Source organism: Echinops telfairi, unplaced genomic scaffold (genome assembly GCF_000313985.2).
Source record: "Echinops telfairi isolate 266 unplaced genomic scaffold, ASM31398v2 ScPeMD7_5;HRSCAF=22, whole genome shotgun sequence".
In the NCBI taxonomy this organism is placed as follows: domain Eukaryota; kingdom Metazoa; phylum Chordata; class Mammalia; order Afrosoricida; family Tenrecidae; genus Echinops; species Echinops telfairi.
In genome coordinates, this window is record NW_022103901.1 from 12,108,325 (window position 1) to 12,119,823 (window position 11,499).

Below are 11,499 nucleotides of genomic sequence, written 5' to 3' on the forward strand. Positions count from 1 at the left end.
TCAGGTTGCTCACCTCCAGAATGTGTACACACACACACACACACACACACACCCCGCCATCTCATCCTGTCGAGATAAGATCAGGTTGCTCACCTCCAGAATGTGTATACACACACACACACACACACACCGCCATCTCATCCTCTGACATGTCCCCTTACCCCCCGAGTGGAAGAACCCATACCCAGTGATTTTGTGCATTAACAACGCGCGCCGAGAGGCGGGGCGAGAGGAACCCTGACTGTGAGGGTCAAGGGTGTTCGTGGCTTGGCTGGGTCATGGTCCTCGTGGCGGCTCGGCAGTTAGGGCACGATGGGCTTTGGCAGTGAGGCCGTGAAGCCGTGAGGGTGTCATCTTCCATTGGGTGAGCTGATGTGATTGGTCATCCTCCACTTTTACTTAATGCCAATTTTCGTGTTGAACCACCGGGGCTCTGGGCCCTAACTGTGTCGGTAAGCGAGGCGAGGGTGTGCCTTTGCAGCATCCCCGCTCATTACTGCAGCCGTGGGAAGCTCACACAGCAGGGGGCCATGGACAGGCTGGTGTTTGAGGCCCACACTGGAGGAAGGGGGAGAGGGGGAGCTGCCACAGTGCTGGAGGCAGTGAGGCTCTCAAGGCAGCAGGGCACAGTGGTCAGGGCCATGGCACCTGGAGCCAGGTGGGCCGAGTTCAAATCTTAGCTCTGCCACTCAGGAGTAAGTCCCAGCTGACCCGGTGCACACCCACACGTGTGAAGTGGATTAAAACTCGGAGGCTCGCACACTGGGGAGAAGAGGATGGGCAGGGTGTAGCCATAGCGGGGAGGGTCCGGGTGGGTCCTGAGAGGACGGGGTGAGAACGCACCGCCTGCGTGGAGGATGATGTCACCTGGCAGGGGAGGAGGTGTGTGCTGGGCAGGGAGGGTGCCAGGGAGCCAGAGGAGGAGGTGGCGGCAGGGTGGCCTGGCAGTTCTGGCCTGACAGCAGGCGCTTAGAGGGCTTAGAGGAGCAAGGAGAGACCTTCTGGAGGTGTCTAGAGGTACAGGGAGGTAAACTCTGGAAGGGTCGATGAGGAATAGATCGTGCACTCTGCAGGCAGTTGACTTTGGGAACCTGGAGGAGGCCTGGCCCTGACTCTGGGTTCCCATAGCCCTGGGGGCCCTTCCTGGTCCATCAGCAGGGACCTGGGTGCCCCTCCCTCAATGTGGCGCAGCAAGAGTGAGGAAGGCACTGGTCCGATGAGTAAGAAGAGTCCCAGAATTGTCCAGCCCTGGCATAGTGGACAGATCCCCCTCCGTGTGTGGTCAGCGCAGCCCTCCTCACCGAAGCGTGTCCTCCACGTCCAGCAGATGCTGGTAGATGAGCTGGGCCTCCAGGTCATGGTCGAGAGGGTCATTCCACTCCTGCAGGGTCACCCGTGACCGGGTTTTATCACAACCCAGAACTGCAGGGGCAGAGAGAGACCAGAGTTACAGTACAGTTTCCTACCCAAAGGAGGGTAGGAAAGAGGTCCACACACTGTCTAAGCTCACGTTCAACTTCCCGGTTGTAGGGGTGAGCCAAGGGAAGTCTACTGGGTGAGACAGGTGGGCCTGGGCCCTTGAGTGAAGGGCTGGTTTGGGAACAGAGCTGGGGACACCTGGCCCAAGCCTGGGGCTCCCCCAAGCCTCCCAGGATGGCAGCAGCTCCTCTTGGGTTCTGCCTCTGAACCATGGGATCTGAGATTCGTGATCATCGTGTGGGAGTTGTGCAAGGTGTTCCTAGGGGGAATCTGCGTAACTCTCTGGCAGATTCTAGTCGAGTGGGTCATGAGGGGGTCTATACCTTAGAACACACTGGCCTTATGGCTTTGGCCAAGTCATCCTCCCCAAGCCTTGGTTCCTTCCCCTTTCCAGGTCCTTCCCACAGTGCCATGATGAGAGCACTATGGTGGTGACAGCTAGAGGCTGCCATCTGCACTGTTCCCTGTAAGGAGCCACCTGCAGGACCCTGGTAGGGTGGTGGGAAAATACCAATAGCAGGGCTGAGCTTTCTAGCCCAAGAAGGATCCACCCCCTTCTCCGGTGTTACTTGCTGGCACCCCAACCCCACAGCTTAACTGCGAATCCCAGGCTGGCTCAGGACGGCTAGGTCAGGTTCCAGCCACTCCTGTGGGGCCTTGTGGCTGAGACCAAGCCCAGCCTGAGGAGCAGGAGCTCTACTGTGTCTACTCTCTGACTGGGGGGAGGTAGTAAAGATAAGGGGAGGGGACACGTCTGGACGGTTCCAGAACAGTGTTGTCCAATAGGATAGCCACCAGCCACAGGCTACTTAAAGCTAAAAGAATGAAAACATGAACATTTTAAAAAGGTTAAAAACCCAGTCCGTTCCTCAGCTCTACTGCCCACATTTTATGAGCTCAACAGCCACCCGTGGCTTGTGACCAGGGCACCACCCGGACACAGAGGCCGCCTGTTTCTGTAAACACAGAAAGCTCCCTGCTGCTAGCCCTCTGGTACCCCAAGCTCAGGGCCCCTGACACCCTAGCTCAGCCCCGCACCAGGCTTCGTGTCGGGCTCTCGTCAGCCCTGACCAGCAGACACGCCCAGAGCTTCTCAACGCACCTTTCTACAGGGAGCTTGCTGGGCAGGATGCCCTTCTGCCTGGTGAGGTTGGAAAGGGTGAGCTTCCACAGAGGCAGAGGCAGCCCGAGCATCACCCACTTTGCGGCATCCTGCCCCTCACCATCTGGGGGACCGGCTTTCTGCAGGTTCTCCTGCAGCGGACACCCTGCCCGGGCAACAAGGCACGCCTGGTCGCCCCACCTCCCAGTGGGGGCCTGAGACCAGCAGAGGCCAGGCAGCGCCGCACCTGTCTTGTTCTTCTGGTGGCAGCAGCTCCACTTGTCCCCACGGAAGACGCCGGGATGGTAGGAGCCCAGCAGGCCCGGGTTGTTGATGCTCACTTTCCGCAGCGCAGACAGCCACTGGTTCAGCTCGTTCACGCTCTGCGGGAGAGGCAGGGACGGTGCTCAGACCTGAGCCAGGACCTTTACACACACACACACACACACACAGCCACTAGTTCAGCTCATTCACGCCCTGCCAAAGGGGAAAGGGGAAGATGGAGGAAGGTGCTCAGACCTGGGCGAAGGTCTCCAGAAACACAGCCTGACAAACAGAGAGGCACAGAGACAACCAGAGTGACACACAGAGATAGAGACACATAAGAGAGACCCAGAGATACACATAGGTAGAGACAGAGACACCTACTGCATACACACAGAGCCATAGACAGAGACACACAGAAACATAGAAACATATACACAGAGACACACAGACAGATAGACAGACACAGACATAGCCGCACACACACAGAGGCACACAGACATAGACAGACACACAGACATATAGACAGCATACAGACATAGACAGACACACAGACATATAGACATAGACACACAGACATATAAACAGAGACAGACAGACATAGACAGACACACAGACATATAGACATAGACAGACAGACATATAAACAGAGACAGACAGACATAGGCAGACACACAGGCATATAGACAGCAGACAGAGACAGACATACACACACACAGAGGCACATAGACATATGTATCAGAGATATAGACAGACAGGCAGACATATCCTGCTGAGGCACTCGTGGCTGCGGGGCGTGGGACACCCTTATGCCCGCCCCTGGCAGCCCCCAGCTGCGGCAGCAGCACCTTGCACTGCAGGTAGGTGGTCTGCAGCTGGCCGGCGTCGTCCGTGTAGATCACCTGCATGACGTGCGAGCTGCCGAAGCTCTTCTCCTCCACCTTCTCCGCCGCCCGGATGCTGGCCAGCTTGAGGAGGGCGCTTTTCTGGGGCCAGCAGAGGAGTGGCTGCTCAGAGGCCCATCTGAGGCCGAGCCTCTCTGTCTGCAGTATGGACTCACGGGGACCCCTTGCTCCCACCCCTGGCCAGGAGCAACCTCAACCAAGACAGAGGGCAGAGAGATGGTGAGAACATGCCTGGTCCTGGGAGGTCAGCATCTGGACACCCAGCATTCCCCGGGGCTGGAAGTGACTCTCCCCTGCTCATTGTAAGTAGCTTCCTAGCCTCTAAGGGTCTCAGCCACACCAGGGCGACATAAGGTACTGTGTGATGGCCAGGTGGTGTAGTGTTGGGCTACGGTCCCCTAGGTCGGTGGCTACCTTACTACTCTCACAGACAGTTACCGTCTCAGAAACCCACAGGCTCGCTGTGAGCCAGTCGGCATTGACTTGAGGGCAGCGCAGGGAGTTTGGGTTTTCAGAGAGCCTGGTGAAATCCAAAACAGGACTAAGGGCAGCTGCCCATGTTACAAGAGCCACATCCCGAAGGGCCCCTGCCCCCCACCCTACTCCTGCCTCCTGGGCATGCCTGCCAGCTCTGTCAATGAATGGCTGCCCTCAGGTGGCCGCCCATACTCCCAGGGCTTGTCACACCTGGTGGCCTGGGTGACAAGCACAGCAGGGGCAGGCCCCTCTCTCGGGTGCTGAGCAGTGGGAGGCCTTGGAGGCAGTGTGGGGCTGAGACCCACAGGTGCAGACAGACAGATACACAAACACGTGCATACAGACAGACACCAAGAGATGCACAGTGCAGACACTGGGGCTGCTGTGTGTGTGTGTGTGTGTGTGTGTGTGTGTCTGATGGAGAGGAGGCAGAAAGTGGTGTGGTGGGAAGGGAGCAAGGGGTGGGGCCGCACTGCTTAAGGGGCTTCATGGGGTGGGGAGGAACAGAAGGCCTTGGCGGCCCAGGGCTGGGTGAGGGTGGGCCAAACAGGCAGGCAGGCCAGTGCCTGAGCTGGGCTAGGCCGCAGAAAACCAAACCAAACCATGGGAATTACAGTGCCAGAAGCGCCGGGAAGGGGGACCCCTGACTTAGGGGCCAGTTCAGTGGACAGAAAAGGTCACCTTCATGCAGGTGTCCCTGTAGGCTGAGAGGGGTGCTGCCAGCAGACAAAAGGGGCAGATGCCCTCGTGGGCCAGGGGCTGTGTGAGAGCACCCAGTGGGGAGTGGGCCGGGGCAGCCGTCTCTCAGGCATTGGGAGCCCGGGTCAGGTGCTCACTCCTTCGAGGCGTGCAGAGCTGACAGTGCTGAGCAGTGGTCTCCCGAGGGGCGGGGCGCAGCTGGCTCGTTCTGCCCACCACTGCCGGAGCAGAGTCCTGGGCCTGGCTCTCAGGCAGTAAAGCCCAGGAGGCAGCTACAGGAGGAGCTGTGATCAGAGGGCTGTCACAGGCCGTCCCCTCTAAGCACCTTTCATCTTTTTACCTAAATCACAACCAGGAGCAGGTGGGGCCACCACGGCGGGTGAGTCTTAATGGCACGTGGCGCCCCCTCCTTCCTGGTCAGCCTCGGGATCAGGTTCCCAGCATGGCCCTCACTTAGGGCTGTCCATGGGGATCCAGGCTGATGCTCAGAGTCGGACCCGAAAAGTGTCCCAGCCAACTGGTGCCGGGGGCTGAACTAAACACGATGAAGTTAAAGCTCGCTGCCACCGAGTGGACTCTGACTCATAGCGCCCCCGCCAGAGGGCAGGGCAGAACTGCCCCTCTTGGGTTTCTGAAGCAGTTGGGGGTTTGAACTGCCGACCTTGAGGTTAGCAGGCTAACTTGCACCCTATGGCATCACCAGGGATCCTACGACGGAGATTGGAAATGATAAATACTAACTCTCCCTCCTGCATAAAGGGCTTACTTTTTCTTTTTTTTTTCTTTACTCTGAAAGAAGAACTACAACAAAAAAATGACTTGAGTCATCCGTGGGAATCTACTGTGAGATGTAACCCCCCCACCCCAATTACAGCTGTGCAGAGGCAGTACTGATAAAGCTATCATAGCCAGAATCAAGGAGGTGATTGTCTATTCTTCGGTGTTCAGCTAACACCCACAGAGCTGTGCTCCGTTCCGGCTGCCCGAGTCTAAGCTGGTCAGTGACCGTACGTTAACATGACTGAGAAAGTAAGGAAGGAGGGAAAGAGACTGAGTCAAGACGTGTCAAGTCCTCAACAGAATGGCTAAAATCTCAGGGGCTCAGGGTTCTAGAAGCAAACACACTTCTGGCTTCGGTTTCTGCATAGGGTGGAGCACCAGAGAACAGAGAAGGAGGCTACAAGCAAGTAGACTCCCACCGAAGATAAAGAACTTTCTAAATGAACTGCCAAGAGAGGAGGGGCTTTGTGCAGTAGTGAGCTCCCCCGTGGTCAGCAGCAAGCAAGCAGTGTCTTCTGGGGCAGGGGGGCGGGGGTGTTCCTTGGAGAGGTAAATCCATGGTCCAGGCAGGGCTGATCAGAATGACCTTTGGGATCTCTGCCAGTCCTTAGGGCCCATGATTCCATGCCCCCACCACTCCCAGGAAACCACCCCCCATTGTTTTGCTTTTCTCCTCACTCTAGCAGTCAGGCTGCTGTTTGGATCCTGGCTTGCTCCTGCCTCAAGCATCCTCCTCCTCCTCCCCACCCCTGCCCTGAAGTCTAGAGGGTCAGAGGTGGCCCAGCCCTAGGTTACCATCCAGTCCTGGGTTCCCCGCTGTCAAACAGTGGCATCGCAAGAGAACCGGGCTGCAGAAGCCAGGCAAATGCACGTCCCACTCCTGCCACTTTCCGTCAAGAGGCTTTGGAGACCTGGTTGAGCAGTGACTTGGCTCGAGGGAACAGGTGCCTGGAGGGAACAGGTGTCTGGCCCACAGCAGACACTCCAGGTAGTTTTCCAGCAGTGCAGAGCTCCGGGATGGGGGTGGGGTGGGGTGAGGAACTGTGTGTGGGCTTCCCCTGATGGGGGCAGAGCCCACCAAGGGGAACCCTGCTCAGGGTGGGAAGCCCCAGCTGTGGCCCCAGCTCTCTCTGCCAGGCGGGCCATGTGACTGGCTCACATGCTGACGGTGAACAGAATCATGTCTTGTGGCAACGCTGGGGGTGGCACAGAATACTAACTGGAGGTGTCTTTGGTGGGGAAGAGGCTGGACCCTCTCGGCTGGTGGGATCCTTCAAGGGCCAGCGAGTCCCCCCCCCCCCCCCCACCTCCAGGACAGGATGTGAGGGGCTCCTTCATCTCTCCTCAGCTCCTTCTACCTGCTCAGGGCTGGGCTGGGCCAGGCATCCTTGGCAGACCCTCTCCTGGGCCTGGCTGACTAGGGGTCAGGCCAGACCCATCAAGGGGGCCATGAACTCCAGGAGCCTTCTGGGGGGGAAGACTCAGCTCCCAGAAGACGCAGGCCCAGGGGGGTGAAGGGTCTTCAATATCATTCACCAGGTGTAGAATCCCCAACTATTGTTCCAAACGCTCCGGCCAAGAGCCCGGGGCTGGGACATAGACACTGCCCTCAGGCCCGCTTTGTTTTCCCGATCTCTGCTGCCCTTCAGCACCTGGCCAGGGGACTCAGGGCCGCACACTGCCCGCTGGACCACTGACCCCTTCGCGTGTAGAAGCCCTTCAGCCTCACCAGTGGAAAGTGACTTTTGGAAGGGGCACAGCTGGTCAGTCACGGGAAGCGAGGTTCCAGCCTGGCTCCTTCTGGGGCCCCGTGGACGTTGGGACTGGTGGGCTCCTGAGAGTTAAGCGCCTTCCTCTTTACCCACCTTGGAGCTGGGCGTCTTGGCGAAGTTGAGGGCCTCGGTGGTGAGGGAGAAGTGGAGCTTCTTGAAGGAGGAGGACACAAGGGGGCCCTTGCCCTTGGTCCTGTGGATGAAGAGCGGTCCCTCTTTCACAGGCGGGGCCTGCAAGCTCAGCGCCCGCTGCAGGTCCAACTCTGCTGGGCCGGAGGAAGGGCAAAAAGTGAGCTAGGCGAGCAGGGGCGGGGCCGGAGCAGACCGGAACACGAGGTTGTGGGCGGGGCCTCGAAAGGCACAGGACAGTACCCCCGCTGTGGGCGGAGCAAAAGGGGCTATGGGAGGGGCCACGAGAGGCACAGGCAGTGGTGGGCGGGGCCTTGGGCGGAGCAAGGGATCACAGGTGGGTTGTGGGCGAGGCCAAAGGCGGCTGCTCATCGGTGGGACACGCCCACCTTCTTTTTCTTCGATGTCCACCAATTTGGCGATGAAGTCTTTCAGCTGGGCCACCCCCTGGCGCACAGTGGGCTGCAGGGGCTCCATCCAGGCTTCCTTGGCCCTGGACACTGGTGTGTCCATGTTGCCCACGTTCTGCACCGCCTGGGGGCAGGAAGGACGGAGCGTCCTTGGGTAAGGGGCCAACCCCTACAGGCTGTGCCACACAGCTGTGGCGATGGAGGCAGAAGTAGCACGTTGACGTTGTTCGGGCTTCCAAACCTACCTACCTATCAACCCACCCACCCACTCTCATCCAATCAATTCCGACTCAGGGCGACCCTTCAGGGTTCTGAGATTGTCAGACTTCACGGGGGCCTACAGCTTCCTTTCTCGCTCAATAGTGAATGGTGTGGCTTGCGGCCCAACGCTTAACCCACGGCGCCACGAAGGTAGTTAAGACCATTTGAGCTCAACCAATGAAGCCTCCATTGCAGGCTTATTACGCGGCACTGACCCACAGGGACAGGGGACCGGTATGTCTGGGCTCCAAGCCCCTGGTGTACCACCTTCTCGGACCGCATTTGCCTTATCTATGAGGTTGGGCTCAGGTGAGCCTACCGGAAACCATCTTTGGAAACTGGGCCGTGAGCAGGCCACCACTGGCCTTGTCGCAAGGCCTGCCTGAGGTTAGCCGGGTCCACGCGATCCGCACAGGCCGGGCAGCCAGCCACCGTCTGGAGGCCCGCACCTTGGCCAACAGGAGCAGGGTCCGGCTGGTGCGGGCGTCTGCGTGCCGCTCCCGCAGGTGGAAGAGCTTGGGTGCCATGATGGCGGGAGAGAAGAAGCGCAGGCACAGGAAGCTGGTGACGGCGATGAAAGGGACGTTCTGAAAGGGTGACAAGGGCCAGCCACGCTGTGCTCTCCTGGGGGGCCTGGGCTCCTGCGGCTCCCTCCCCAGGTCCCCGTCTTCCCCTACGACCCCGCCCTGTACCTCCTCGGCTTCCAGCATCCCACCCTCACCCCTGGGCTGGGACCGCAGTCTCTCTCCCCACCCCCCCGCCCGCCTCCCGCCCCGCAGGGGACACACCTCGTGCTGGGCGCTGGGGAAGCGCTCGCGCACGCGCCGAAAGAGCTGGCGGAAGGTGGCGCGGACCACGGCGGGGCAGGCGCGTACCGAGCGACAGAGCGCGCTCAGCAGCGCCCCCAGGTGAGAGCGCAGCGTCTGCGCGCTCTGCTCCAGCACCTCGGCTTCGGTCTGTGGCCGGTGCAGCCCGGAGCACCTGCGCGGGGTAGGGGGGCGGGCCAGGAGGACAGAGGGCCGTGCTTAGCACCCAGCGTCAGGGGAGACCAGGGTGGGGCTGGGGGGGCACAGTGGCACGGAGACAAGGCACTAGTGGAAACGTGGCAGAATCAGATGGGTAAATCCAGGCAGAAAGCCATAAACACCCGGAGGGCTGGGCCTGAGCTCCCCGCTCCCTAGGAATGGCCCCAGGCCTCACCCCACATCCTTGACCTCCACTTTGCTGGGGTCCATCTCCACGTACTTCTTCTCCTCAAACACCCGATCAACGATGGGGCCCAGAATATTGTGCAGATACTGCATCCCTGCCACCTGGGGACCAGGAGAGCCAACCTGACCCTTCTCCCAGCCCCAGCCCAGAATCTGGTCTCCCAGGAGTTCCCTCCCCGCCTGGGGGGTCCCCACACATGTGGGGAATAGAATGCTCCCCTTATGGGACACAGGCTGTGGAAACAGGGGGCTGGGGCCCAAGGCCTGTCTCGGTCCCCTCCCGTATGTGCCGAGGACGGTCTCCATGTAAACTCACCTTCAGAAAACACTCCATGGACTTTGAGGCCAGAGAGTTGCTCCGGAACAAGGTGTTGGCCTCGCCTGCGAGGAAAGGTTCCGGAGGTGGGAGAGGGACGGGGCTTCTGGGAGGACTGAGAGTCTTGGAGCTAAGCCGTCTAAGCTGGTCTCTCGGGAAAGAGCCTCCTTGCCACTGCCCCATGTGCTGTCCCACCTCCGTCCTGGTCATCTTTCTCCTGCCTCCCTCTGCCCGCTCCTTTCTTCTCCTAAGCTGATTTTCTGGGTGTCCCCACCCCCAGCCCGGGCCCTGGCCTCACTGGTGCGCCCCAGCTCCAGCTGGAAGAGCAGGTCCAGGAAGTCCTTAGCCAGCCCCTGGCCCAGGAAGAGCTTGAGCAGGTTGGTGGCCACCTCCTGGCGGCACGCAGTGCTGGTGGTTTCTTCCACAAGTGTGATCAGCTGCCCTGGGCCCTGCAGGGGGCAGCAGGAACAGGCGGGGCTGGGGGGCCGAGGCGGGACTTGGAGCACCATGGGCCGGGCAGCTCTTTCCCAAGGGACAGAGAGGGCAGGGCGAGGCAGGAGTCACACTGGCCAACCTTGTTTTCTCATTCTGTGGAGGGGGCTTAGGAGGACAGGGAGCACCCTCTGACCTCCCTCCAAGGACCCCTCACCTGAGTGAGTGGCTTCACCTCCCGGCACAGCAGCTGCACCAGGGGCTGGTAGCAGCCGGAGGGCAGCACAGTTTCATCCCGCAGCCACACCTCCAGCTGCAAGGAGCCCAGGTTGCCCCTGGAATGGGCAGCCCATGATCTTTCCACTGGGAACCTGGCCTGCCCCTGCCCTGCCTCCTGCCTACAGCCTCCCTCCCCAGGGCTGAGGGCGGTGGGAGTGGGGAGGCAGGTAAGGCCAAGGGGCCTTCCTGGACTCCTGGACGGGGTTGACAGATTTAGAAAAAGGGAAGTACAAGATCCCCCGTCCAATGGCAGACTTCGGGCAGTCTCAGCTTGCACACACGGAGGACACGCAGTGGAGGCTTCTGGGACTTTAGCTGGAACTGGGCAGGTGTCCTGGTTGGGCCTGGCAGTTTCTGGAGGAGCTGAAGCTCAGGGATGCCAGCCCTAGAACCTTGGGGTGTCTATAAATGCTGCCAAGGGAAAGGGCCTGAGGGATTGTTCCCAAAACTGCCTGAAGGTAGAAATATGGAGACACGGACTGCCTTGAAGGACAGGGCCGTGGGGTCCAGCTCGGGATGGAGTAGAATCCTGGCCTGAAAGCAACCCAGAGCTGTGTTCCTCGGTCCCTGGCCAGCCCTGCTGGTAGCCAGTCTGGGCTTCCACCCTGGGGCTGGGCCGCACTGGCCCTGCAGCCTGGAGGCTAGCACTCACTCGTCCAGGTGACTCCTGATCTTGTCAGGCTGCAGCCGGAACCAGCCCTCCTCCTGCCCGGCCGCCCACAGGCGGGGAACATTGAACACCACCTGGTGGCAAAGCAGGGAGGTCACCTGCATGGGTTGGGACACGTGGCTCCCCTCCTTGCCACTGCACAGTCTGGTGGGGAGAAGGGACCTCCCCTGGGTGCTAGGCCTCAAGGGCAAAGAGGAGGGGAGTTTCTGGTTCTGGGGAGTTCCTGGACCTCTGGGGGGAGCCGGATGGGTAGGGTGGCTGGAAGGGGTGGGGGGAGGAGGGCAGAAGCTGACAGCAACAGGTGCAGTCTGGG

At 60.1% G+C, this 11,499-nt stretch overlaps 1 protein-coding gene across 2 annotated transcripts in view; it reads right to left on the reverse strand.

Moving 5' to 3' along the window:
• RASA4B (RAS p21 protein activator 4B) overlaps nucleotides 1–11,499 on the reverse strand; it is a 27,506-nt gene that overhangs the window by 3,698 nt on the left and 12,309 nt on the right. Inside the window, exons 8-19 of one of the 2 annotated variants that reach the window (XM_045285920.1) lie at nucleotides 11,169–11,260; nucleotides 10,455–10,572; nucleotides 10,104–10,254; nucleotides 9,806–9,870; nucleotides 9,479–9,591; nucleotides 9,067–9,259; nucleotides 8,728–8,865; nucleotides 7,997–8,141; nucleotides 7,572–7,741; nucleotides 3,694–3,831; nucleotides 2,829–2,964; nucleotides 1,302–1,422 (exon numbers count right to left, since the gene is read on the reverse strand). In XM_045285920.1, the coding sequence (XP_045141855.1) occupies nucleotides 1,302–1,422; nucleotides 2,829–2,964; nucleotides 3,694–3,831; nucleotides 7,572–7,741; nucleotides 7,997–8,141; nucleotides 8,728–8,865; nucleotides 9,067–9,259; nucleotides 9,479–9,591; nucleotides 9,806–9,870; nucleotides 10,104–10,254; nucleotides 10,455–10,572; nucleotides 11,169–11,260 (1,580 nt within the window). The remainder of the gene's footprint in view (nucleotides 1–1,301; nucleotides 1,423–2,828; nucleotides 2,965–3,693; nucleotides 3,832–7,571; nucleotides 7,742–7,996; nucleotides 8,142–8,727; nucleotides 8,866–9,066; nucleotides 9,260–9,478; nucleotides 9,592–9,805; nucleotides 9,871–10,103; nucleotides 10,255–10,454; nucleotides 10,573–11,168; nucleotides 11,261–11,499) is intronic. The other variant, XM_045285921.1, reaches the window with a different exon arrangement.